Source organism: Kwoniella dendrophila, chromosome 10 (genome assembly GCF_036810415.1).
Source record: "Kwoniella dendrophila CBS 6074 chromosome 10, complete sequence".
In the NCBI taxonomy this organism is placed as follows: Eukaryota; Fungi; Basidiomycota; class Tremellomycetes; order Tremellales; family Cryptococcaceae; genus Kwoniella; species Kwoniella dendrophila.
The window spans coordinates 1,218,631-1,245,056 of NC_089485.1; the positions used below are offsets into that span (position 1 = coordinate 1,218,631).

Genomic DNA, 26,426 nt, shown 5'->3' on the forward strand with positions numbered 1-26,426 from the left:
TCAATCATGTCATATATCAATGGTATGCTTCACTCAGATGAGTCTTTCACCCTGTATGCATACATATAATGCATGACTTAGACTTTCTCAAATTCATTTAACTTAAGATGAAACTAGGCAAAAACTTTCACTTGTAGCCGCCCATTCTTTTCCGGTAACTACTAGGGTGCATTCACTCCTGGATTAACAGTCTTGGGTCGATATAAAGGCTAGAATCATCATAAACAAGGTCGATATGCTTTCTGTCGTTTCGACTAGAGCTTGGGCGCTCTTTTGCTTCTACTACTTCTTCCGTTCTGTCACCGGCATCGATGCCATCATCCTCATCATCACTGGTCGATAAAACAACTTCATCAGGTTGTAATTTTCGAGATTCGCCACCACTCTCAAAGCTGACTCGATAAGCTCCTTGACCAGCTTTTATAGGACCTGCAGAACAACCTATAGGGTGAGGTTTGAGATTTCTAGGCCTTGGTAATGAAATAGCCGTATCGGCAAGAGATCTGTTTGCAAAAGGATTTGTTTGGATATCACTATTCTGGTATTGGCTTGTAGAGTGATCAGGACCATGTAATGGAATAGCTACGCTTGAAAGGCTTCCTGCATATGGTGGCCCTTCAAACGTGTATTGATCGGTTGATAGATGGGAAGGGTTGTGATATCCTGTGTACGAATAAGGATGTTGTGCTAATTGTGATCCTGGATTTTCCGTCTACTGGAAATGACCATCGGTATGAATTTGGTACCCTCGATCGGAACCTGGTGAAGTAAGATGCTGCCTCATACTAGTAGCAGGTTGGGTGATAGATTGTTGGTTCCCGTATTGTCCGGTACCATGACTGTACATAATCCCAGTGTTTTGTAGCTGGGAATTAGGTCGTGTGGTATGATACCTTGGATCGCTTCCTTGGTACGAAGGGGTAGATTGTTGTTCGCTGCATTCGAAATTCACGGTGAAGAAGTGTGTACTCTGTATGGCAGAAAAGGGAAAAATGGGAATGTGGTAAACTGTATGCTTTTATATCGCAAGACAGACCGCTTAACATTTAATGAGCCAAGTTGTCTCTAGACTTCAAGTCCATAAGTATAGTCGAAGGCGTGAAATGAAGACCCTTTCATGCAAGTGAAATCGGCAGTACAATGATGTACAATAAAGGATAACAGATATTATCACATACTGGAGTAAAGTAGATTCATAGACTTAGAAATTTGGAAAACTGGAGGCTGATTTTGAATTTTCTTTGAGCTGACGACAGTGCATTATCTCTCTGTCGTCAGTCATCATTTTCTGAAATGCCTATCTGTCATTTTTGAAAGGATCATATAAGTTTAGAATTCCCAATTTTTGGCAGTATGTAGTACAACATCCTTTGAACTACAAGTTGAAAAGTGGCATACTGTACAGTACATGGAACTACTGTATACTCCATACAGTAACAACACTTATACAGGATTACTGCATCTGTGACCCAATCTAGAGACGGAGAGCCGAAGAATGTATACATGTCACATGCATACAGTGCTGTAGTCGATCAGCGCACGAGGACTATAGGATGAGATAAAGAGTTCTGCCAATATGGCCAACAATCATCGCTCGGAAATATCTTTATATCTATCAAGTTCTTCACGAGTTGCTTCACGATTGATACTTGAGAGGCGACTGGTGACTTGACCTTGATTATCATTCGGGTTGTTATGTGGGTGTGCAACTAATGTGGTTCTTCCTGTGTCGAAATTGGAGCGATATTCTACACGCTGATAGGGAGGGTCAGATCTAGGCGTATCTTTATAACCATGGGCGCTTTGTACAGACGGTCCGTTCATGTCATAGGTACGAGCCGCAGCCTTAACATAATAACCTGTTGACCCATATGAATCATTCATGGCATATGTACCATCTTGACCACGAGGCGGAGCTGGCTGAACAGCACTGGGTTGTTCACGCATCAATCGGTCTAAATCGTCTAAATCATCGGTATAACTTGACGCTTGAGGGATGTTTGGCAATCCTCTTCCGGCAGTAGGATAGGTTTCGTATCCAGAGGTTTGCTGAGATGCATACCTGTCTGTTCCCTGATGAGAAGGAGCAGTATCGCGGTATTGTGATACATTTTCTGAACTGCCTGGAAATTGTGAGTTGGGATGGGTACTACTAGTACAGTATCTGGGATCAGGTACCCCATAATCCGAGGGGACTTGTGTATTAGAGTTTTGTCGATCCATGCTAGCGAATTGGTGTGGAATGTGTGATGGTCAGATGAGTAACCTCGTTAGCGTATGAAGAGAAATGTGGGATTCTGAATGGGGGCATAAACGAAAAATATAAGAATCACTTGCCTTGCTTTTATACCTTGATTTCGGATGATTACACCTATGCATGGCTCAAATCGACTCGTTTGCTGTAAATTTGTTTCGGGAGCAGCTAAAATTTCTTCATCGGTCATTTGTGTACAGGATTCTGGGAAATAAAGGATGACCAAAAACATTGTTTGAAATCCCAGCATAAATGATTTTCTTCCGGCTTTTGGGAAACCCTGGGGGTACAAGCTGAGATTAAATCCTGACAAACAGCTCACCATATACATTTTAAAATTTCTGGAACAAATGGGCGAAAGCATGGATAATCAGTGACGGAGACTTATCTGAGTGTCAACAAAGTACAATCTGCTAATTTCCATTCGAAGTGAAACGTTTATGAGTTTGAATTTGTTGGAGACAGCACAGAGGCGTTTACCAGAATTGAAGTCTTATCTCTGAGGACCGCTGTTTTTCGACTCAACGTCTGAAAAGGAGATCAGAAACATGCCAAGAAGCGACCATTTTGCAACAGATTCGACTCTTAGGGGTCATGCAGATACCATGTCGTGATGCCAGTCTACATAGGTACCTGGTATACTGTATATACAGTCTATATCATTCAGTCAAGGGGGACTCCAGAAAACTATGTATGGCTACTGTGATTCGCGTCATAACTTGACACATCATGAGTCTCCTACCTTTTGTGTTGAGGCTTTAGCCACTGTTGCACATATTAAATAGATCTGTCTGGGCTTTCTGTTGAGGTGTCCAACAGATCTTCAGCAAACCGCCATATGTCATCACCCTGAGACAACTCAGAGGCAGGTGCGTTGCTGATGATATAGTCATCTAGGCTATCTCTTGCATTATTCCAGAGGTCTTTCAGCTCTTGATCTTGAAGTAGCCCATTCGAATTCGAATCAAAGGTCACCTCCCCAAGTGAGCAGATACCAGGGTTCTCGTGATACTCACCGATGCCAACGTCTGGACCTGATTGTTCAGAAGATCCTGCGTATGTGCTTTCATCTGCATCGTGTGCCGCTGGAACAGTGTTCAGAGATCCAATGATGTTGCCAACTGAAGAAATATTGTGATGAGTTTGTGGCACAAGACTCTCTGTCCGAATTGCACCGCAAGCTGTAGATCTTGACAATCCCGTTTGAGTATTGATTTCTGCTTGTTGCTTGAGCGCTCTGTTCCTTTGCTTTTGCCTTATGAAAGCTTTCCACCCTACTTTCTTATCTTCCTTTTTGAGATAGGTTTGAAAATCCTTTTCCAGATCGGACCCACTTCCGCTGCGTTGCTTAAGAAAATGCTTAACGCTGTTGAAGCTTTCAAGCTTTTACCGAATAAATTTGGAATTGAAAGATCAGTGTAAAGTCGTCACAAACGAAATATGTCATATGGATCCAGGGTAACTTACACAATTTGTGCAAAGCGGCGTTTCTGGATCGTCAGTAACTCTTGGTTTGAATTGTGTATCGCAAAACTCATCAGGTATCGCATATCTGACTTTGCCGCTACCTTGAAGCTTAGGAGCTTTACAGGACCAATTTTCCCCAGACCTTGATGGGTATCGCCAGGCATTTAGTGACCTTCTCTCTGCAAGCGGCGCATGTGCGTATCCTTGAGGAGTCTTTACAGTTATCCACTCGTTTGTCGTTTGTGCAATTGAAGGGGTGCCAGAATCTTGCACATTTTGTTCCAGCTCGGTTTGTAATGGGGTAGTCATTGTGATACGGATAGAATGAATAGCTACTGACAGACAGTATAATGACTCAAATGATGTCGCTGAAGACAAATGAAGGAAACATGTCGGTGTGTTGACCACGGATGAGCCTGTTTATAGCTGATTTTCCTTCCCCTGTTCCGGATACACACACAAGTCTAGTAGCAGCCAAATTCTCACGAACGTTTGTATAGTTGAAGGAGAATATGAACCGTTGCAGTTAAAAACAGAAAGGAGAAGCTGGATAGGCCATTTCACTCCTATTGACTATGCTGGAATTTGAGAGGAGATTCTTAAGATCGAGCAGTTTTGCAAATCCATTTTTGACTTATAATATTTGAGAGTAAGTGACAAGGGTGAAGAAAAGGGGTGAAACTCCTTAAGACTGCTTTCACAGCTGAGTACAACCAATCCCCCGGGAGAAAGGATGTTGGCGACTAGTACGAAAATTAAGTCCAAAACGTACTATCGTAGTCGACCACGATCAAAAAAGTTTTAAGAAAGTTTTAAGCAACGAATGCGTCACCGCAAAAAGTCCTCGGTTATGACGTAGCTCGAGGTTCTGCCTTTGGGTTTTGAGAATGCGAAAAGATGAAACGCTTCAATAACCTTAGTCCATCATTTTCTGCGCTCTGCACAGATTCGAGGTGGCAGACGGTCAGATTTGTAGCTGTGACTTTTTTGTAGACCGTCAGATTATCAGTAGACGTACAATGCTTGAGCGGAATACCCCACTATTTGTGATCAAAGTGATAATTTGAGAAATGTGGGACCATAAAAGCATAACTTATTCAAGCCAAGAAGATGCATCACCAGAACAGTATAAAATTGATAAAGAATTAAATCTCGACGGAATAAATGTATTTCCCCTGTCTTAAATTACGTATCCATCTTGGCTGAAGTTCACGCTGGAACTGTGACTGGGAATGCTTGTAGGATAATTTCTGAATCTGTCTACTCCCTGGCTGGGATTGAAGTTCCTTTTAGGTGGCGAAGGCGGTGCATTATAGTTGATACCACTCGTCGCAGTAGGGAAGGCATGATTTGAGTAGAGTGGTATTTTCCTGCTATACCCTTCACCATCAAAATCGACTTGGTATCCGGTAGGCCCAGATATACCAGAGCTGTCAAGGTCATCAACGTAGTTCTGTGATACGATATCTGAGTTACCGGCACGATATAAGGGTGACCGTTGGTGTGCAGGATCGTTTAGATCATCTGAATTATCTTGAGCGGAATATGTGGGTCCCGTTTCCCAATTTGCGGTATTCCAACGATCATCCCAGTAAGAATCGAAATCTTGAGCAGGCTGATATGTGGAATGCATCTCAGTGTTACTGTCTGCTGAGACTGAATCTCCTAAGCTACTTTGAGTCGTACGGAACCCTTCATTCCGGTCGCCGCATAAAGGTTCGTCTTGTGAGAACGATTGGGTGTGGAAAGGTCCCGCGGTTTTAGATCCCGGTCTCAATGAGCTGGGAAGATTATAGAGATTATATGTTTTTGGCTTGCTGTTGGAAGCGGATGCGGAAGTACCGTCGTACCCAAAAGCTGGGAATACTTGTGATTCTCTTGTTTGCAATGGCCTGCCAGCATTGTAATCATCGATCTGGGTGGCATCATAAGACCCATTGTACTCGCGATTCATGTTGAAATGTTATTTCTTCTCAGTGTATCTTGAATGGGAAAATGAAGAAAGAAAGAAACTACGTACACTGCCTTCAATCACAAGGCAGACGCCAGATCTGTACTGTATATATAGTTATTTCGAAATGAGCTTTGCAAATTCACTCCGGGAACGAAATACACATCATGTATGGTGTGGGATTTTGCGTATCTGCACTTGAAACCCTTGCAAAAATAAGGGATGATAGGGAGTCGCCTCCCCTCCTTGCATTGGTAAGGAACTACTTCAGCCAAACACGTAGCGGCTTATATAGTATATAAACAAAGGATGACTGCAAATGGATCCATATATCATGTTAAAGATCCCGATTACTTACACAAGTCTGCTTCCGCTGGATGGAACTGAAATATGCATCGAACTAGGTAGGCTGATGCATACAAAAATTACATCACTTCTTTTTAGTTTACTAATCGCTCTTCAAAAAATAATAAAATGCTCTTTACATAGGCGGGGATACAAGGCAAGACTGTCAAGTGATGTATACCATACATGTGCACAAATCCTACGATCCTTTCCTGTACAAACTGATCTTATCCTTCCAAGCCTTTTTCCATGCTTCAAACATTACCATGACACGTATTTTGTCCTTAGACCTGTCCAACGGTTACTTGGGTGAGTTCCATATCTTTCCCTTTTCTGTCATCTGCAATCTCCTCTACGTCGCCGGGATAGTCCATAGTAACAGGAGCTGGAATTTGATTTTTGGATGAATATCCCGCACCAGGACCATTTCGATACCATAAGATGCACACGCAAGCGCATGCCCCAAAGACGAATCCTACTGATATCCACTGGCAATTGGGTTAGTACCAGCGTAAAGCCTTGAGAGTAATCTTACTTACAAGGGCTGGAATGTATCGAGGAGCAGTCTTGGAATCGTAAATAAACGGAGCAGTTATTCCTGTTTCTGCCTGTAAGCACGTTGAACATAGTTGATGATTTCCCAAAATTATTGCTGTGCAACTTACCAGATATATTCGCAAAGGCTGCGATACCTGCACTAGCAACAGCTGTCGCCGAAGCGCCAGAAACAGTCGAAGTACGCATGGCAAGAAGCGGTGCTACAGCTGAATTTGTACAAGCTGGAATTGATCTGTTAGCTTCGGGTCGCGACTTTGATTCCAAGTGTTACGATAGCTTACCAATCAATAAGATACCGACATATCGGCCACCGACACTGTGCTTGATGGTTGCTAACAGGATAAATCCAATAGCGATAATTCCGAGACCGAAGAGAATGTGTTCCGGTCTTCTACCTCGTCTGTCAGACAACCATGAATTTGCCACAATTACGATAAATCTGCGATATACATGATATCAACGGCTCGTTTCCACATACAGACATAGGTGTTGGCTTACCCAAAGCAGTTTGGAGGTATGATCAAAGCTTGTGCTGCTGCTCCTTTGAATCCAAAACCAGCAATCAAAGATGGTGCGAAATAACTGAAAGCGTTTAAACAATGATCTACGAGGACAATCCAGCTTAGCCAGGGATCCGAATCTAACCGAACAACGAGTGCCACTCACTGATGAAGTAATACCTGTAAATTTTTATTCAACGTCAGTCTATGGCTGTGCTGTGAAGCTGAATTTACTTACGTCAAAGCGAATAACCAGAAATCCAGTGCTTTGATTGTTGCCCATACCTCAGATCCAGAAAAATGCTTATCTGACATCTTAGGTGCAAAGGGACCAAGTCGTTCGGAAGCAAAGTTCCTCTCCTCCTCACTGAGGAATTTAGCGGTCTCGGGGACTGAATGATCTCCTCAGCACACATTCAACTGGACGGTCAAAGACGAATCACTTACAATCAGGAAGTAAGAACCATAATACAATTCCGTAAAGTACGGCTGGAATACCTTCGAGCAGATACTGGAAGATTCTGTCAGATCCCAGATGCGAATCTCCTGGCAATAAATACTCACTAGCCATTGCCAGCCACGAAGTCCACCATGATGGTTGAGGTAGGAACAAGCCGTGGCGATTAAACCACCAATTGCCCCCGAGACACTAACGAAACCGAGGAATACTGCAATTCGAGCTCCACGTTCTTCCGCTACACCCATTGTCAGTGCTGGTTCTACAATCGCTGACGTTTATTGAGACTTACGCTTGTACCAGAAGCATAAATACAGGACTATACCCGGGAAGAAACCGGCTTCCGCAATGGTCAAACAAATTCTACAGGCCACCAAGCCTCCGCTAATTGTCGTTACAAGTGTAAGTTGTTATCATACACCAGAAGCATTGTAAGACCACTTACAAGGTTGTACAAGCTGCGGTGCACATGGTCACGATACCTCAAACTGTTTTAAATCTCAGCGAAGTTCCCTTGTCAACCGAGTAACCATACGTACGGACAGTAATTCGGGTTAACATGATTCTGGGTCCTGTTATTTTCAACAAAAAGTTGGATGGAACTATACGATGTAGATATCAGCTATCGATATAAATGGGCAGAGTGTAATCACTGACATTCAAATATGATATATGGTACAAAGAATATGGCTACTACCAGAGTGTATCTTGGTCCGGTGATGTTCAGCCTACATGACGGTGTAATTAGCAGAATATAACTTCGTCAGTGAAGCAGATACAATAAGCTTACATTTCGTTCATGGTAGAACCATCTTTCGCATTGTTGTTAAGCGTTCGAGCATTACCCAAGTTTGTTCGATCGATATAGTTTAATAGATAAGCCAGACAGATCAACGGCATGATTCGTCTAAAATGATATGAGGATAATATCAGCTACGTTTGATGACTCAATGTTGCAGAATTTACCTGTCAATCTTTCTAACTAGCTTCTTCTCGAAGTTGCCATCGAGTCTGGATTCTGCATGTTGAATATGCTCTTGAGTATCCATAATGTGCGGAGTATGATAACTGCTTTAAGTGGTGCACGGGTGACATAGGACAGATGGGAGGACCAACTTCTTCACTAGAGTAGTCTTTATATCCATGCCACAGCAATATAAACAGGCGCTACAACAGATTTGGCTCACATGATCTTATCAATGCACCGATGGATTCCGCTGTAACCGATAGATTCCGGAAATTTAATCTTGTAAAGACATCGGAGTACGTCGGTTGTCAAGTCGGAATCCATCGGTGGCTATTGTAGCTTATCTCATTAGCGCCACAATTTCGAGTATATATAGTTATTAATTACATAGGCGATTATGAGTTCTCGTAATATCTCTAAGTCTGCTTAGCCAACATCAGAATGTCTAGAAACGATCAACTTACCAAAGAGACATCTATCCTCATTGCGGGTGCAGGTGTTTTCGGGCTCTCAACCGCTTTACATCTCTCAAGAAGCGGCTACAAGGAAATCACCATCATCGATCCACACCCAGTTCCCAGTCCACTTAGTGCCGCTAACGATATCAACAAAGTAAGTTATATAAGATGGATTCATGTTTGAAAATGCTCAAAATATCGTTTAGATTATTCGTACGGAGTACCATATCCCCTTGTATGGTGGATTGGCAAGGGTAAGTACTCTAAGACTGGAGTTGTGTCTCTAATCTAGCTAAAATTGGAGTGGTATTCTCCAGGAAGCATATCAAGCGTGGAATCATGATCCCCTGTTTGCTCCTCATTTCCACAAAGTAAGTTCATTGAGATGTGAATTCAAGGAAGTGAAGCTAAAGTGTGATAATCAATAGGTTGGATGGTTCACTGGTGCTGCTGGAGAGGATACCCGAGGTCATGAAATCGTTGCCAAAGTGAGTGATTCTTTTGACCTTTGCCAGTTTTAAAGTACATCCAAGCTAAGTCTCGCACAGATATGGGCCAATATCAAATCTGATGGTGTAGTAACAAACGCTAAACAGATCACTCGTGGAGATGATTTGAAGAATATCGTGTCTCAAACTTCGGGTTCTCAGAAATTGGATGATTTGATAGGAATTTTCAATCCAGAAGCTGGATGGGCTCATTCTGGTAACGCTTTGGTAGCCGTAGCCGCACAGGTGAGTTATCAGAGCACTCCGCCTCAACACGTTAGAGTTTAGCTTATTGACTTTGTTGGATGATTTAGCTGCGGGCGAGTGGCGTTCGTTTCATCCACGGTAATGACGGAACCTTTGAGTCCATTCACAAGAATTCTCAAGGAGAGGTTAATGGGGTCACAGTCGCTAGTGGGCGATTCATACCAGCAGAAAAAATAGTACTTGCTATGGGGGCGTCGACTGGTTCAAAATATGAGGTCAAGGATACCCTTCGAGCATATGGATACGCCTTAGCTATGATTCAACTTGAACCTCAAGAAGCGAGGTTGTATAAAAACATGCCTTGTCTACATTCAAAAAGTAAGTCCTCTTGATCTAGCCATGACTTGTGCTAATCGCGTTTACGAGCTAGCTCTTGGGTATATTTTTGAGCCTTCAATCGATGGTCGTCTAAAAGTAGCTTTACCAGGTAGATACGCCTGGTATGGATATGGTGACGTTTCTCAGCCAGAAGCACCTGTTTCTTCTTACAACAATATACCTCCAGAATGCGTCAAAGAGATGCGTGAGCTGTTAGCAACTTTTTTACCTCAACTTGCCGAACGTCCTTTCTGCTATCAACAACTTTGTGTGAGTTTTCCAAATCAGAGAAGGAAGTGAAGTGGGATGTTTAAGCTCATTATAATATTGCAATTCCGCCAGTGGGATGCCGATGCTGCTGATGACAACTTCCTGATTACCTACACACCTGACTCTGATAAAGTCCTTTTTGCAACTGGGGGTTCCTATCATGGATTCAAATTCTTCCCCACTATTGGTCGCCATGTTGTCTCGGCTTTGGAAGGTAAATTAAGCAAGGAGGCAAAGGAGGCTTGGCAATTCCGACCTACTAAATCTGGTCAGTATGAAACTAGGGGTGACGGAGAGACCAGAGTGCTCGAAAGACCACAACCGACAAAGAAAGGCGGTAGCAGATTGAGTCGTTTGTAACCAGTTTTACTAGATTGTAGTCACAATATTTTCATGCATACAGTATATACGGATAAATGATCAACTATTACAGTACATTCGACGTATTCAGCTTAATGCTCACGTATTTCACCCAAAATGATGAGTAGATATTCCGCTCGTTTGCGTGTCTACCATAACATTCCGCACCATACTATTCAACATGTGTTGTAGTAAGACAATATGTGCGAAACCTACAGAAGTATACGTGTCAGATAAGGACTGCATAGTGGCTACAACGAGTACAACGAAGGGTCAAGTCTAGATGAAAACATATCACTTCCAGAAGGCTGGGTTGTTGATGCCGCTAACATTTCTTCGATATCCGATATAATTGAACTTGGATCATATCCAAATCCCGTCATGTCCGTCCATAAATCTTGCGGTTGTTCACTATTCAAATCCGTATCGAAACCGAAGAGCGCCAAAGTAGATTGATCGGGAATAAGTGGTCCTTCAAATGTATCATCTTGAATTGGTCTGGAAGGCTCTGTAGGAATCGCAGGGAACACCCGTTCTAGTAAAGTAGCGAGATATGAAGCGACATGATGTTCATCCACTGCAACTGCTTTTAACGATCGAATGAGTGAATATTGTAAATCCACTATTTGTTGCTCTGGGGGAGCTACCGCTCCAAATGACATAGCCTAAATCGGTCAGCTGTGGTGATGATTGATGTAAACCACTCACTTTCATCAGGAACACACTAGCAAACACCTTTGCACGATCAACAGTGAGCGTAAGAAATCGACCTACCTGCATCCGGTATCGTCAACTCACAAGTCTCAAAAATACCCGATTTGGACAATATTTCAGTACATATTTCCTCTCCATAGCTACTCCGCATCTGATCAGCGATATTGCAGCATCCACAGCCTCTATGATAAATGATCCTTCCGATGATTGGATGACATTGGCTTGAAAGACTCGATCTTCGTTGTTCTTATGCTGCATTGGAAGAACTGGTATAAGCTGAGTGTCCGTCAGTATCTGCGTATGACCTACCTGGTGACGCTGTAATAACCTGTTTTGGGAAGCACGCATTGCAATCGAATTGGCGTAAAGTCTTTGGTAGAATGTGTTAGGACAGACATCGATACGTTTGTCAGACTCACTTCACATAATCATGATCCATTCTCCACCTGACCTGTCTCAACTCATCCGGTGAAAATCGTTGATCGCTCTGATCTAAGACAGGATAAGTCGGCAGATCTCCAGCTTGCCTCTGCCATAGCGAGTCCATTTCAGGCTTAAGACGATGCAGAGTACTCTCGAACCGAGCTGTCTTGATCAGCTCTTGAGTTACTTCTGGAGTGATGTACAGTAGCTCTTGCAGTAAACCGATAATCTAAACAAGTGAAGTATATAATCAATTGCGAATCTCATCTCGGAATTGTTCAGTACTCACATGCGTTAACTCCACCACATTCAGGATCTCGCGATGGTTCAGATGCACGCGAGGCAGAGGGAAAGTGGTATCTCCAGTGAGATAACCTATTCCGGAAATGGTTCTATACCACGTTGTAGACATTTCTATAAGGATGTTGATTAGTGCGATCTACCGTCGATTGGAAGAGGAAACTAACTGGCTATTGGGTTTCATCAGCAATTAGATACAATTCCACTAGCTCAATGAAGTACTGTAGCTTACCTTGCATCAAGGAGGCGCGACTTAGACGGACTGAAGCGCTAAGGAAGGGCGATGATCAGGCTTGCACAACTGATGGAATGCAGAAAGGAAGCTCACTGTCGATCTGCTGAGAGACAGTCTGAAGTTGGGTTAGACATCTCCATATCCTTTGTGAAGTCAACTTACTGGTCCATGTTCGGTAGCGCCGGGTAACGATCCAATCAGGCTGTGTTTTATCCAAATAAGTTTTTTCGTCCTGTAAATCCAATGTCTGAGCTATTCGGACAGCCTAGTAAAATGATTAGCTAGAGTCTTTTTCGCTTTAGGTATTTCGTAGGAACGATTGCGACTCACCATACCTGTGAGTGCCCAGGATACGTCATCATACAGCTTACACGGACTTAGGCGATCTTGAGCGAGATCTAAAATTCCAGAATCCACTAACGCCGATGGCTCAGGTGGCCATTCACTCAAAACAAGTAATGCTTCAACGATCCCAATCGAGGCGGTCCTGATAAACAGTAATCAACATGAACATTTGGCGTGAATAAATCGACTTACAAGCCAATGGCTACAAAGATGATCCTGTTCAATAACCATTTCAACAGTCCACTCTGTATACTCCTTAGTCGGTCACCGCCAAGCATGATATGCTCTGCTTCAAGAGTATAAAACCGAGCTGCAATGGCGATCATCACTGCCAACAGAATCGGCTCTTTGAGCAGAATACCGAAATTACAGGAGTTGAATAGCTCAGAGCAGATTAGAGGATGACAGGGATTGAGATTGCTTTCGTAACTGCATTTTAGATGTGTAAGCTTGCAGAATCCTAGTGCTTCAAAGGATTATGCACTTACAAATTCAATAAGATACGAGCTTCTTCGGGTAACAGAAGTCCAAGAGGTATAGGTGGCCATCTTTCCCATGCTGGACTTTGACTATGGCTTCTTGTACCTCTTTCTTGTGTATCCTCAGCTGCAGATTCATCTGAATCGGCAGCTGCACGCAGTATACGAAGTGCATCTGCCGGATTCTCCAATGTTTTACCCCTGGCGAAACGAAATGCCTCCGAAGGATCATGGTTGCTTGAGCTGGTATCATTGAATTGACTTGTGTGCGAACGAGAGGTCAGGGGTGACAGAGTCGTTTGTGAAAATTCGATACTGCATTTTATCATTTGATCAGGCAGAATTCATATGCAGCCAAATGAAACCTGACTTACTGTGTCGGGACCGCGTCAAAATCCTGCTGTATCTCATTTTCACCGTGAAAACTGTCTTCGTTCCAAACTGTATGTGACATGGTCTCATTGGAAGTGTTACGCCGTGCACTAGATGTATTCAGATCATCTCTTCCATATATGACATCAAAGACACATTCCCTTTGGGTTCGCAAGCATCGTCGACAGGGTGGAGCGTGAGGAGCATCGACATTCCCCAGATCACATCGTAATTTGGCTTTACGACAGGCGGTACAAGCCTGGTATGTTCGTCGTCTTGTGGTATCATTATCCTTTGAAGATAGGCTCGATCTTCTTTCAGCTGGCATGATCTGTCGATAGGTTGTGTAAGTGACGACATTACAATTGATAAATCCCAACTTCTTGAGACAGAAGAACAGAAAAGTGAATGTAATGAACTGTATGCATTGATATTGTTGATTTACGTGGATCCCGACAGATTCCGATGGATACCGATGCGGAATTAGAAGCGGACATCGCCGGCCCAGGTGGAAAGTTAACGATAAGTTGGGTATCACTTCCCATTGCATTATTATACATACAACGTTCCAATACTACCTACTCGTAAAATTTCTACTTGTATCGATACCAGATATCTCATGTAGCTAAGATAACTCGTACGTTCTGTACCAATCGTCTCCCAATACTCACTTGGACGATCTTGTTCCCACCGCCAACAGCAATAAGTGTAAGCTGAAACCCTCATTCAGCTCATGCCACGGACACCAGATCTCTTCCGACAGCCTATCGACTAACGCTCGGCCGCTGTAGAGCTAGCACAGTATGACGTTTCGCTGATTCCCAGATAAGTCTCCAATTGCTGGATTGTCAGCTCAGATCGACCAAGAAACCTGGTTGTTTCGAGATGGGAACTTTGAGACTCTATCAGCTCGATGTAATCCTTGAGCTGTTCCAAACTCAGACTTGACCTTTTTTCATCTGGAAGGGCTGTTCGTGAACAAATCTGCCATGCATCAGATGGCAGCTCTGATTCCTCGAGACGTTGAAGTGATTGCATTATCGCCGACTCTCCTTCATCAGGCTGAAAGTTCACTGTGCTAGTCGCACTCAGGGTCCTTGAAGCGTGAGATTTACGTCTTTCAATATGACTATTCAACTGATATTGCTTCCAGCTTATCTTTGGTTTTGAAAGCGCGACCCAATCTCGGTAATTAGTTTTCAAATGAGTATCGTATGACTCTCCAGCTCCTTGACGGTGAGCATAATGCCTCATTGTGTATGACTTTGCACGCTATATCGAGGAAAGAAACTGAACATCAGCTTAAAACTGTTCACTGGATTTAATGCGAACGGATCGAAGCCAGTAACTTACGCAGGAGTAACAGACTTGGTCTCCATTATCAGCGTTGTTTCGGAAAGTAAATAAATCCCCACATTGCTCCATGCGCTCGTAATTCTTGCTGCTCACCGCTGCAGCACTAGGTGCCACACATCTTACGACATCGTTTTCTTGAAACGTTGGTTGCCTATTCATTGCTGTGAATTCTGATGCTGTGACCGAAAGTTGAACTGTCTAGGAGGGTGAGATGAGGTATGGATGGGTTCCAGGAGATGCTCGCCCGTATTCGAGGATGTCTGGCTATATACATGACCATCGACCACTGATCAAGAACCTTATCATGGTCTCTCCTTTGAGACTATGGTGATACTGCGGTCAAGACAACATTGGAAGATCGTCACTTCTCTTGTGAGTTATAAGACCAATAACTCTCAAAGAAGCCTCGCACGCCAAATTGCTGAACTACGTAAGCACTAAGAAACGTTTATAAAATTTTACTAAGCCTACTCAGAAAGACGGGGTTTCTGGACAGTTCGGACAACTTGAACACTTTGAGTTTTTTGAACTTGTATTACATAATTACCAAACAACCAGACGAAACATGGATGCATGCAATATATTTACAAACACAGGATGTAAAATTGCATGTCTCATCAGTTTATGATGCTTATGCATGTAGAAAAAGGTCTGTTATTCCAGTTCTTCTAAGAAGGCTGAAAGTTCCCTTGTCCTGATCTGTTTAACAATCTCAAAAGCAGTAGCCTTGCTTTAAATATATGAAACTCAGTATATAGTATGATATGAGTATACTCAACTTGAATATGGAGCTTGTCAATCATCATGACATGTTTTGGGTTTCTGAAATAGAGAGGTTGCTTAAAATCAGGTTGAATGTATCACCTATTCGATTATTGCAGTACTTTCAGTAGTATTTTCCAGATATGAACCGCCAATTGTCACCATGATCAAAGACGCCTTCGGTGTAGGGTGTCGATATATACAACGAGACTGCCAGAACCGGCGAGAAGCTACGTAAATAGTTACGATATGACTGATATCGTTGAGGCTTGAACGATATCGTCGAAAAGGAAGCGAAATACTCAGCTTTGGTGATTTTTAGCACGAGAAAATACGACTCCACGGTACCTTCCCGCGGTTGTACGTTTACGATCTCAAATATTGGTGCGATCTCATGCTTCTTGTTTAACTGGATAAACAACCTACTCAATCTATATACTTTTACTTCTTGTATCTTTTATCATTATCAACGACAAAACAACATAACAATTAATATGCCTCCAAAGAAAGATCAAAGAGAAACCAACAAAGAGTACATTGAAGAACATGGTGCGATTGCGCTTCATAAATGCGATTGGTGCGATGAACATAATTTTGAATGTATCCAACTTAACTCTGAACAATTGAAGGTCAGATTCTTGAATAAATGCTCAAGATGTACTAGAAGATCTCATGCTTGTAAATACAATAAAATATCAGTACAAGCTCAACCAGATATCAACCCAAATTTGAAGAAGACTAACAAGAAAGGACCTAGATTAGTTGTAGAAATTCCTGCAAGAGCTAGAAATAACAATGTTAATATTGATGATGATTTAGGTATTAAAACTGAAACAGTATCGACTGAAGCATTTGATCACCTTCAAGCTGTAATTGAAGATCCAACTGTAACACCATTCATTGTAGATAAATTGAAGAAAATTTCAGATGTCATGAAAATGTAGGCTACAATCAGTGGGAGTGTTGAATTAGATTGTGCGCGACTTAGATTTTCATACTAGTAGTTATCCTTATTTCTCCTATCTACATGCAACTCGTAAATCGTACATTTTAACAAGAAATGGAGGTAACAACCATGTCGAGACTTAGTACCACCGAGCCTGAGTACCGCGTCGAAAGTCCAATACCCTGTGATGCTCGAAGTGGCGCTAGCAAAGAATATGAGGGATAATCGAATTCTTATAAAGATCTGCCACTCATGGATCTGACGTATCAGACATGTTGAACATAGCCCTATCACTCTAGCGAAAGGGGCGGATGGCTATCGCAACATTGCGCCCTAATTCCCGCCTGACATCCGAGAATAGTCTCCACCCGGGTGAGGGTTGTTTTCGGTTCCGGTTCGAGTTCTCATAGGAGCGTAATCTCCACCTGCGTGGGGATTGTTGGATGTTCCTGTATATGCTGCTCCGGAAACGGATCTTGCCGATCCAGTGTTGGTTGACTATACCGAAGATGTAATTGTCAGCGCTGACTGAATTTTCCTGGAGCAAATATAAACATAAACTTACTTGGCCTTGTTGGGATGGCATTGTGCTGTGCTGCGAGTTAGATATAGCTGTCAAATGTATATTAAATGTGGTGAATGAATGTCGGTATAGTTTGGTAAGTAAAAGCTCTTTGACGTTCACCTTGTATATATACATAATTTGAGCTGTGATCTTCTCATCTCTGATCAATAAACTGGATGAATCGGGGCTTGAAAAGGGTGGGGAGACTACCACGACTTGTCTTCATTGTTCATGTCGATATTTGATTTTGTGACTCGAGTACTTGATATACCGGCAAAGGTTCTCAACTTAGAAGCTGGCGAGATACTGTCAGTATAAGGGACCGCAGCAATCACCAAGGTAGAACAGTCGGAGCCATTCCATAACGATGAAAATCATCGAGTCTTCTTATTTGGGAAGGCTAAAAATACTAGGGATTGAAATGGCATTTCCCCACTTTCGATGTGAAGGATAGAAGACACAGCATCATCCTATGCCATACAGTCGTCGTGATCCTTTGATTGAAAATCCAACAAGTGTGATGTGGACTGGAGTCACGGTCTTTAGACGCTGTGTAACACTTTCTTCCCCACTTTAGAATCTTGTTTTTCTGATAAGATCGCCCCTCTTTGGAGCTCAATATATGTTATACCTACGCTAGGCGCGCTGTACTGTAAGCATTTGCGTCCCCTGAAAGATGATGGCAGACATTCAATAGGTTGAAAGCACTGTATCCATATCAAAATACAGTAACGTCTCAAGGATATCTATCGTACGATCAATGTCGTTGTTAAAGTCGAGGTACATCATTATGTCATCTTGAATATATCGAATATTGAGCGTTGGTTCGACTGAGTCGGATACAACAGGTCTACACTTCGACTACGTCCAATTCGTCATCTTGAATTTCTTCTACTTTCTGACTTTTGACTAATTCAGAAACGTGATCATCCTTGGTATCGTTTCCCTCATCTCTTTGAAGAAGATTTACCAGTCGTGTGATTGAATCGATAATCTGTGACAAAAGCCCCGTCAACATAATCAATGGTATTATAAAAAGATATCGGTATCATTACTCACCTGTTGATCTGTTTCGACTTTGTGTAATTCTCTCACCACATTATAAGCTCCCCTCGTACGTAAAGCCTCTCTACCGGTAAAGGCTGAAAGATGTAATAGTCAGTATCTTACTGTTGTTCTGAACTGGCTAATACCTTCATTTGCAATATCACTCACTAGTACAAAGCAAGAGCAGAATCTCGACACCCATCATACGTAATACGGTATCTCTTTCTCTTTGTTTCTCGGGTGGTAAAAATTGCAGTGTAGGCGGTAAACTCTCCATCTCCTGTTGAGTGTCCAAAAGATATCAGCTAACGCCATTTTTTCAACTAAAAGCATTACTTATATAACGCACATCGATATCATATTCTTCCGGACCCATTAAAGGCGATAAAACGTAAGGCAGAACATCTACTCCCTTGACCCTTCGAGTAGGATCCGACGGCAGTCTAACCCGGTCGTCTGCAAGAATGGATGATTGGTGTTAACATATACGGGAAACGAAAATATCCTGCGAGTGGTTGCCGCTTCTGCTACTTACGTTCTGACGCTAGCAGCCAGCCCATACTACCTCTATCCATTGCACAATTCTTTATACATCCTAACGCACCACCTCTTCTGATAGTATCTGGATGTTCAGTGTAGACTACGATCTTCGATAAGAGGGGTTCATCTTGATCTGATGGATCTGCTGTAGAAGGATGTGGGAAAGGTGGTCTTGGAGTCAAGAGTAGATGTCTTGTGGAAGGTGCCATTGAAATATTTGCGAAAACTGATGACAAGAAATGACATTCTCCTTTTCTTTTAGATTCTGATTTACCTTCTTTTACACCTTCTGAAGCTCCGTCTTCGAATGCTTGAACTAAAGCTCTTATAGCATCAATTTCGATTTCATCACCTTGTTCTGCTTCTTTGTTTGGAGGTAAATATGTTGGATCTCTATAATCTGGATGTGTAGTCGATGATGATGATGCACTAGCTGGTAAAAACCATGGTGGGTAGTGCTTGGATTTAGGTAATGGCACTAGAGGTATTGTCAAATTTGTTAAACTGGATACCAAAGATGGATGTGATGTAAGATTAGATAGTAACATTGATGTCAAAGGCGATAGAGGTGATGTTGTATTCTGCAAAAACCAAGTCAGCTATATCTGCATAAAGATTCGCATATTTAGCTGAAACTTACAGCAGTATATGATACAAGCCATACTAAAAAATCTCTATCAACCAGATGTCGAGCTACTGCTAAGGTATCGGATAAGTTGATCAAAGCAGATAAAGCATCATGAGCAATAGCCTATGTATAACGAAGATTAGTCTTGATCATCTTCGACAATAGTAGAAAATCACATTTAAGCAACGTACAGCTTGATCTTTACATAAATTCGATAAATCTTTCAAAGCTTTAACTTTCACTTCATCACTTTCTTGACCTTCTTTCCTTTTATTGGGTAATAATGCACCACCATTAGCTTGATTTTCCGTTGATCCACCAAGTCCCGTACTGGCAAAAGAAGAAGGTATAAAGATATGCCTTTCTGATGAATTTTTAGGTGTATGTCCAACTAAATTCTGTAATGCCAAATGTCTTACGGATGGATTTGGTTGATCCAGAAATTGGAACAATTCAGTTAATGATGCCATTGTTTTTTTCTGTTTTTGCTGGCTGGATATTGCAGATATTATGCAAAAAGAAGAAGTAAAATAGATAAAATGTTTGTCTAGTTAGTTTCTGGAAAAAAGTTGTAAATATGACGGAACAATCGAAGAGTCGGGTTTCCCACGGTGCACCTTGTTGCGATCTTCACCATACGCGCAAAGCAGAAGTTCAAGGTTGCTTCAAACACGCTCATGTTGTCAAAATGTTTATCTCTCATCTTGATTACAGCTTCAAACAATCGTTCAATTTCGCATCATCTGGTCTCAGCGAATACATACGGGAGAGATTAAGAGTATTCACACTATCTTACAGCTTCCAGTAACTCAAGGTCGATTGAGGCTATCTACCAATACTTTTCCTCTCCTTTCCTTCTTCTTGCCATCCTCAATTTTCCGTCAAAATGCTCAGTTCAGCTTTCAGAGCTCCAGCAAAAGACATTGAATTATCTTCTCCACCTCCAGATTCAGTATCGGCTCTTGCTTTCAGTCCGACTGCAGATGTACTGGCTGTAGCAAGCTGGGATAACAATGTAAGTTAGCTAACCCTGACATTGCTGTTGAGGTGAATCAGATTAGCTAACCTAGATATTCGACTTGCAGGTGCGACTATACGATGTAAATTCGCAAGGTCAATCACAAGGGAAAGCTATGTATTCTCATCAAGCTCCTGTATTAGATTTGACTTGGTCAAAAGTATGTAATATTCCATTTCTCTTTTTACCCCTCTTTAGCATTCACAAACACCCTTCTCCTCTTCATTTATACTATATACTGTGATATAGCCACTGATCTTCTTTACCACGAAACAGGATGGTCAATTCCTTTTCTCAGCAGGATGCGATAACACAGCTCAAATGTACAATGTTCAAACTCAACAAGCACAACAAGTAGCTCAACATGATGCACCTATAAAATGTATCGAATACGCTGAAGTCCCTGGAAGTGGACCTGTATTGATAACAGCAGGATGGGATAAGAAGTTGAAGGTTAGTATAGTTATACCGTAAATACCAGAATGAAATAGCTAACTCTACTGTATAAATATTAATCATAGTACTGGGATCTAAGATCACCTAATCCTATAGCGACTGTAGATTTATCGGATAGAGCTTATTCAATGGATGTTGCTTTAACGTTATTGGTAATTATCAGCTTATCCACTCAAGAGCTATAGCTGACCAACGTGGTACAGGTGGTCGCAACTGGGGATAGACAAATACATGTCATCAACCTCTCAACTCCCACAGCTATCTTCAAGGTAAGCCAATCAATACTTCGCGGTATATTATTTTCTTGTAACTTATAATGCTTTTCAGACCATTGAATCACCGTTGAAATGGCAGACTAGAGTAGTCAAATGTTTCCCTACTGGCGATGCTTATGCCATTGGAAGTGTAGAAGGAAGAGTAGCTATACAGTAAGATAGATCGTGTAGGAATGTCTTCATGCATAATAGCTAACCTATTTTATCAAACTAGATATCCAGGAGGTGATGAGAAGTAAGTTTCGGACGATTTCAGCTATGCATTTACCGGTTCTATTTGGCCAGATGCATCGTTTAGCTGATACTTATGGTTTCTAGGAAGAACTATTCATTCAAGTGTCACCGATATGATATACCAGCAGGTACAATGCCAGGAACACCTTCAGTATCAGGTTCACAACATGTATTCGCTATAAATACAATAACTTTCCACAAAACTCAATATACTTTCTGTACAGGTGGAAGTGATGGTAGTTTGACTTTCTGGGATGGTGTAGCGAGAACCAAGTTGAAGAGTGAGTGAATTCATTCTTGACAAAATAGCCGCCACCACAAGAGTGATACAGATGAAAAGATGTGGCACTGCTCTCGCATAGCGACACTTGCATAAAGCTGATGACATACGTTCCTGCTCATAGCCTTTTCATGTAAAGACTTAAGTAATGGTGACACAGATGCTAGACCACCACAATTTGGTACACCTATAGTGGCATCTTCATTCAACCACACTCATGATATCTTAGCATAGTAAGTCATTATAGTAAAATTAGGGCTTAATGTTGAAGAAGCTGACATACTCTGCAATTTTAGTGCTTTCTCTTATGATTGGTCAAAAGGACATGGTGGTGTGCCGCCACAAGGAGCAAATACTACTAAAGTCATGTTACATCCTGTCAAACCAGAAGAAGTTAACAAAAAACCACCTAAAAGGTAATAGGTAGATCAGGACTCGGTACGGTGATATGGGTTTATGTATTATAGATGAATGATCTAAGATGTCATGTTTTGTGAGATCATCTGGAAGTATCACTCGAAAATAAACTGCAAGGGCAGATAGTGGATGAGTAATGTCGAAACGTACTCGAGAGGCGAGAAGAAGTCGGAAATAGTACATATACAATGTACTTTACCAAGTTTAGGTCAGATTAGCATTTATATAGAATCTCTTTGACAAGATCCGATGAAAGAGGAAATATATTAAACACATGATATGCATTATATATCTATCATCGAACACAAATGCGCAGATCAGTCTGTACGGAAGCTCAAGGGTGCATTGATATGCTGGTGTCAATCTGATGGAACCCCTTCCGAGTGAAAGTATACACGCATCAAACCTGACTTTGCTATTCATCATTCTATGTTGTAAGAACGAGAATTGATTCTGGTCTTTGGAAATCCTGGGATGTTATCGTTGGGTTGGCTGAGACCGTTTTGTCTAACGTGAACTGATCTACAATTTACCACTTTGGTATTTCCACCATATTTTAGGTGCTAATTTCCAATCATGTTTCTGTAAATCAGGGTGGAAAACATCAAAATCTAGACTCTCTAAACGTTTCAAATAGTTTTCTGCTGGTACCTATAAACGCGGAGGATGGGATGATGTCAGTGTTAATGTTACCTTTGCAATATTGGGGTACTAATGAATGAAGTTAGAGAATCAAAAACTTACAGCAGATAAGAAAACAGGCATAGCAGATTGTGGTAAGATCTTTCCATTTGATTTCTTTAAATGTGATCTAGAAGTAATTAATTCATCCATACCTCTTGTACCAATTTCATAACAAGCATCTTTTAAACCTTTTGCTTGTGAACCATTTCTTAAAATATCTTCTTCAATTAAATTATATTTTTCACTTATACTATTTGGTATATTTATTTGTTTTTTACTTGCAACTAGAACAGGTAAATTTCGCAAGAGAGAAACGACGGTTAATAATGTTGATAAATGTGATAAATTATGTGACAAATCTGATGTTGCTTCATGTTTTGGCGGTAATACTAAAGGTAATGTACCTAACAAAAGAGAATTTGATATGGGTGAATATGTATTTATATGTGTTTCTAGTGAAGATGATGAAGGTGGTAATGATAATGTTTTTGCCTATAAATGGAAATAAATACATTTATCGATTATCAGCATGTATATCCATATAGACTTTCTGTCAGGATTAATCGCGGAAATCCTAAACAGCTTGATAACGATAAAACTCACTCTAGTATCAATTAGTTGACTTAAATAATATTTCTGTATTGGTCTATTCCTTTTCATATCACCCAGCAACACAGCTACAGGATGTTGAGGTATTGCACTTGTAGATGATTGAGGATCGCTTGAATATATTGTTTTTAATGCATCACGCCAAAATTGAAATCGTATTGCTGCTAATCCAGGTTGTGATATCGTTGTTGATATTAAATGTAACTCTATCTGTTATTGATTGATTGTTACGAACAAGGTTCTTGAATTGGTCAACTTTTTGTCTAATCTGTCATACTTCATGTCTCCTTTCTTTATCTTCGTGAATCGTATCATTGTATCGGTAAGAACACGTCAACATGGAGCAGGATTTACAACTCACATTAAATGCTCTATAAGCTAAAAACCAACTTCTTTCTCTCTTAGGCCAAAAATAACTACATAACCAAGCTTCAGGATCCAATCTCTGAACTAAAGAAGAACAATATTCCAATGGAGCTTGTGGACCACCTTGAGTTGTCGTTGTACTCGATGAGGTTTTGGATGATGAGGCATATGATCGTAAGACTGCTGGTTTAGCCAAATGTATAGATCTAGTTGAGCTTGATCTCAATATAGGACCAAGGTATCTGATTGTTGTCATTTGGGAGATTCTTTACCGCTTGTTGATCTTTCTTAGTTGTTCTTGGCTAGTATGTAAGGTATTTCTTGCACCAACATTGGTGATACTTTGCTTTAGATAGATCGAAGACTTGAAAGGCATCTATATCTCCAAGATATCGAAATCTCAAGATGACGATGCGGCGATGACCGACATGATCTGTACGGTGGCCGCCACGTGACCCAGTCTTGCCGTTCCTAGCAGCTAGTATAGATGATCGATATCATCTTAATTCTGTTGGGTTTTCTTGAATTTCTAGCAATCGTTTACTCTGATCCTATCTGTAACCTTATGCTCCATCTGTAATTTGGAATCATCCTACGTGAAGCAAATCAACAAAACTTAATTTGGAAGGAACGTTCTAGTCAATATCGATTATATATCCCATTGTCAAAACCAATCTACGGAAAGAAACCCGTTATAACAGTCAAATAAGACAGATTAGGATGGTCCGAGAAATAGAACCACCTTCAATTCAAAAAGAATTCTTGTTAGCTGCTTTAGCTGAAGGTAAAAGATTAGATGGTAGAATACCTTTAGAACAGAGGAAAATTGAATTTATATTTGGTGAAGAATTAGGTAATGTTGAATGTAGATTAGGTAAAACTGCGTGAGTTATTCAATGTATGTATGTTATCATAATGATATGTAAGGCTAACTCGATTCATCTACAAAGTGTTCTGGCTCAAGTTTCAGCAAGTATAGTAAAACCAAGAGAAGATAGACCATATGAAGGTTTCTTGATGATCAATTCTGAGATTGGACCTATGGCAAGTAGTGTTTATGAAAATGGGAGGTAAGTCTTAATCGCCTTGTTGCCACAATGATCAGGTCTCTTAGCTTCCAAGGAAGAAATTTAGGACAATCGCATTGCCGGTCTCGCAGGTAGTCACCTTGTTGTAGTCTACAGACCATATTGGAATAATGAAGAGATATATAACTGATGATATTATCGTTACTACACAACTTATAGATCAAGTGAATCAGAAATTTTGATTACTCGACTCTTGGAAAAATCAATACGACGAACAGAAGCAATAGACAGAGAAGCTTTGTGTATATTGGCTGGTGAAAAAGTGTGGCAATTAAGATTAACTTTACATTTCCTGAGTGATTCAGGAAATTTATTAGATTGTGCTTCTTTAGCTTCAATTGCTGCTTTGAAACATTTTAGGAAATCTGATATTGAAGTTATTGGTGATGAGGTTATTATAGTGAGTATCGTTGCACACAACATCATCACAATGAGGGTCCTGATGATGAATGAGGAATAACGATTGACACTATTCATGTGTATATATAGCATTCACCAGAAGAAAGAGCTCCTGTACCATTGGCCATACACCATACACCATTATGCTTGACTTTTGCTTATTTCGAAAAGTGAGTTCAGGCTATCTTCTCGTCTTTTATAGCGCTACAATCACCAAGCACACTTTCGCTAAACACCTCATTCGATTTTTTTCTATCAGCCTATCACCTATACTCGATCCAACACATTTGGAATCAACTTTATGTTCAGGAACATTAACAGTAACTATGAATGCACAAAGAGAAATTTGTGTTTTATCAAAAGCTGGTGGAACACCTTTAGCTGCTGAAGAGATTATGAATGTAGTTAAAGTCGGTGTTGATAGAGTCAGAGAAATGGTCAAAATCATGGATGATGCGTTGGAGAAGGATAGAGATAGTCGAGTTGTTGAAGTTCGATAAGTGGTCTATGTGGTCAGCTGTGTCGCACAACGTAAGGATACTGCTTGAATCACTGGTCCAATACGAACACAACGTCAAGCAGCTCTTCATATAAAGATGAAGGTCAATGAACGACCCAAATCAAGGCGTTCATGAACCATAAATTCATAGCATAGAGAAAAACGAAGAGATACCTAGCATCAATATACCCCTACAATGCATCGTATAGTAGAAATTGATCAGCTTTCAGATATGCATATAAAAGATGAGTTTTTGCATGCGTATTTGTATATTACCTTGTAGAATTATGTTCGGGAAAGTTTTGTAGACCACGTTTCACGCCGTAATAAGAGTTACAATTATAGTTCATCGGATAGGACATGAATGCATCAGAGGCTTTCTGAAACACCCATGAATGTGTAACAAGTTCGACATGATGTTCCCTGCTTAAGTAAAAGCTCCCACAACAATCTAACGCTTCTGTGTACAATTCGATGTACAGTATTTCCTTATGCATGTCTTGTTCATGTTTGATGAGTGAAATAGATATATCCTATGGGTGAAATCTGTGTTGACTTGATCTGCAGTGAAACCTGAGACACGAGTACCAAGACATTACCTTGGACACCCTTTTCAAGTCAAATTTTGTTATATCATTTTATATTTTACACCGCATTGATCACCGCCTACAACAGTTTCCAATACTTCTTTTCCTCACATAACAAATTTCCGTCACCTGTCATCTTGTT

General features: G+C 41.1%; 11 protein-coding genes across 11 annotated transcripts; 4 read left to right on the forward strand and 7 right to left on the reverse strand.

Annotated features, from left to right (window-relative positions):
• Positions 1-172: 172 nt before the first annotated feature.
• On the reverse strand, positions 173-837 carry L201_007412 (uncharacterized protein; the record flags this gene model as incomplete). Its single annotated transcript, XM_066223119.1, has 2 exons — positions 173-712; positions 787-837. 2 exons carry the CDS (start codon positions 835-837, stop codon positions 173-175), a joined length of 591 nt encoding a protein of 196 aa, XP_066079216.1.
• A 750-nt stretch (positions 838-1,587) lies between these two features.
• L201_007413 (uncharacterized protein) lies at positions 1,588-2,223 on the reverse strand (the record flags this gene model as incomplete). The annotated part of the gene is made up of 1 exon (XM_066223120.1): positions 1,588-2,223. The coding sequence occupies one exon, from the start codon at positions 2,221-2,223 to the stop codon at positions 1,588-1,590; it is 636 nt and encodes a 211-aa protein (XP_066079217.1).
• A 2,678-nt stretch (positions 2,224-4,901) lies between these two features.
• L201_007414 (uncharacterized protein) lies at positions 4,902-5,675 on the reverse strand (the record flags this gene model as incomplete). The annotated part of the gene is made up of 1 exon (XM_066223121.1): positions 4,902-5,675. The coding sequence occupies one exon, from the start codon at positions 5,673-5,675 to the stop codon at positions 4,902-4,904; it is 774 nt and encodes a 257-aa protein (XP_066079218.1).
• A 626-nt stretch (positions 5,676-6,301) lies between these two features.
• On the reverse strand, positions 6,302-8,581 carry L201_007415 (uncharacterized protein; the record flags this gene model as incomplete). The annotated part of the gene is made up of 15 exons (XM_066223122.1): positions 6,302-6,505; positions 6,557-6,615; positions 6,683-6,796; positions 6,857-7,014; positions 7,074-7,179; positions 7,242-7,255; positions 7,314-7,467; positions 7,523-7,586; positions 7,640-7,770; positions 7,825-7,916; positions 7,978-7,990; positions 8,072-8,134; positions 8,190-8,260; positions 8,323-8,439; positions 8,499-8,581. The coding sequence occupies 15 exons, from the start codon at positions 8,579-8,581 to the stop codon at positions 6,302-6,304; spliced, it is 1,443 nt and encodes a 480-aa protein (XP_066079219.1).
• Positions 8,582-8,940: 359 nt separating this feature from the next.
• On the forward strand, positions 8,941-10,660 carry L201_007416 (uncharacterized protein; the record flags this gene model as incomplete). Its single annotated transcript, XM_066223123.1, has 8 exons — positions 8,941-9,111; positions 9,164-9,211; positions 9,275-9,328; positions 9,386-9,445; positions 9,506-9,691; positions 9,760-10,030; positions 10,083-10,300; positions 10,373-10,660. The coding sequence occupies 8 exons, from the start codon at positions 8,941-8,943 to the stop codon at positions 10,658-10,660; spliced, it is 1,296 nt and encodes a 431-aa protein (XP_066079220.1).
• Positions 10,661-10,911: 251 nt separating this feature from the next.
• L201_007417 (uncharacterized protein) lies at positions 10,912-13,856 on the reverse strand (the record flags this gene model as incomplete). Its single annotated transcript, XM_066223124.1, has 13 exons — positions 10,912-11,325; positions 11,369-11,395; positions 11,459-11,626; positions 11,684-11,744; positions 11,794-12,026; positions 12,087-12,211; positions 12,330-12,367; positions 12,426-12,447; positions 12,495-12,597; positions 12,663-12,819; positions 12,870-13,106; positions 13,166-13,357; positions 13,531-13,856. 13 exons carry the CDS (start codon positions 13,854-13,856, stop codon positions 10,912-10,914), a joined length of 2,103 nt encoding a protein of 700 aa, XP_066079221.1.
• Positions 13,857-16,140: 2,284 nt separating this feature from the next.
• Positions 16,141-16,590, forward strand: L201_007418 (uncharacterized protein; the record flags this gene model as incomplete). Its single annotated transcript, XM_066223125.1, has 1 exon — positions 16,141-16,590. The coding sequence occupies one exon, from the start codon at positions 16,141-16,143 to the stop codon at positions 16,588-16,590; it is 450 nt and encodes a 149-aa protein (XP_066079222.1).
• Positions 16,591-18,007: 1,417 nt separating this feature from the next.
• On the reverse strand, positions 18,008-19,842 carry L201_007419 (uncharacterized protein; the record flags this gene model as incomplete). Its single annotated transcript, XM_066223126.1, has 7 exons — positions 18,008-18,151; positions 18,217-18,299; positions 18,373-18,484; positions 18,554-18,660; positions 18,740-19,325; positions 19,385-19,495; positions 19,564-19,842. The coding sequence occupies 7 exons, from the start codon at positions 19,840-19,842 to the stop codon at positions 18,008-18,010; spliced, it is 1,422 nt and encodes a 473-aa protein (XP_066079223.1).
• A 416-nt stretch (positions 19,843-20,258) lies between these two features.
• On the forward strand, positions 20,259-22,055 carry L201_007420 (uncharacterized protein; the record flags this gene model as incomplete). Its single annotated transcript, XM_066223127.1, has 10 exons — positions 20,259-20,387; positions 20,458-20,550; positions 20,667-20,843; positions 20,912-20,998; positions 21,050-21,115; positions 21,174-21,274; positions 21,336-21,356; positions 21,440-21,636; positions 21,760-21,868; positions 21,932-22,055. 10 exons carry the CDS (start codon positions 20,259-20,261, stop codon positions 22,053-22,055), a joined length of 1,104 nt encoding a protein of 367 aa, XP_066079224.1.
• A 519-nt stretch (positions 22,056-22,574) lies between these two features.
• L201_007421 (uncharacterized protein) lies at positions 22,575-23,967 on the reverse strand (the record flags this gene model as incomplete). Its single annotated transcript, XM_066223128.1, has 4 exons — positions 22,575-22,703; positions 22,797-23,228; positions 23,340-23,555; positions 23,707-23,967. The coding sequence occupies 4 exons, from the start codon at positions 23,965-23,967 to the stop codon at positions 22,575-22,577; spliced, it is 1,038 nt and encodes a 345-aa protein (XP_066079225.1).
• Positions 23,968-24,431: 464 nt separating this feature from the next.
• L201_007422 (uncharacterized protein) lies at positions 24,432-25,698 on the forward strand (the record flags this gene model as incomplete). Its single annotated transcript, XM_066223129.1, has 5 exons — positions 24,432-24,595; positions 24,662-24,781; positions 24,959-25,199; positions 25,289-25,368; positions 25,458-25,698. 5 exons carry the CDS (start codon positions 24,432-24,434, stop codon positions 25,696-25,698), a joined length of 846 nt encoding a protein of 281 aa, XP_066079226.1.
• Between the last annotated feature and the right edge of the window lie 728 nt (positions 25,699-26,426).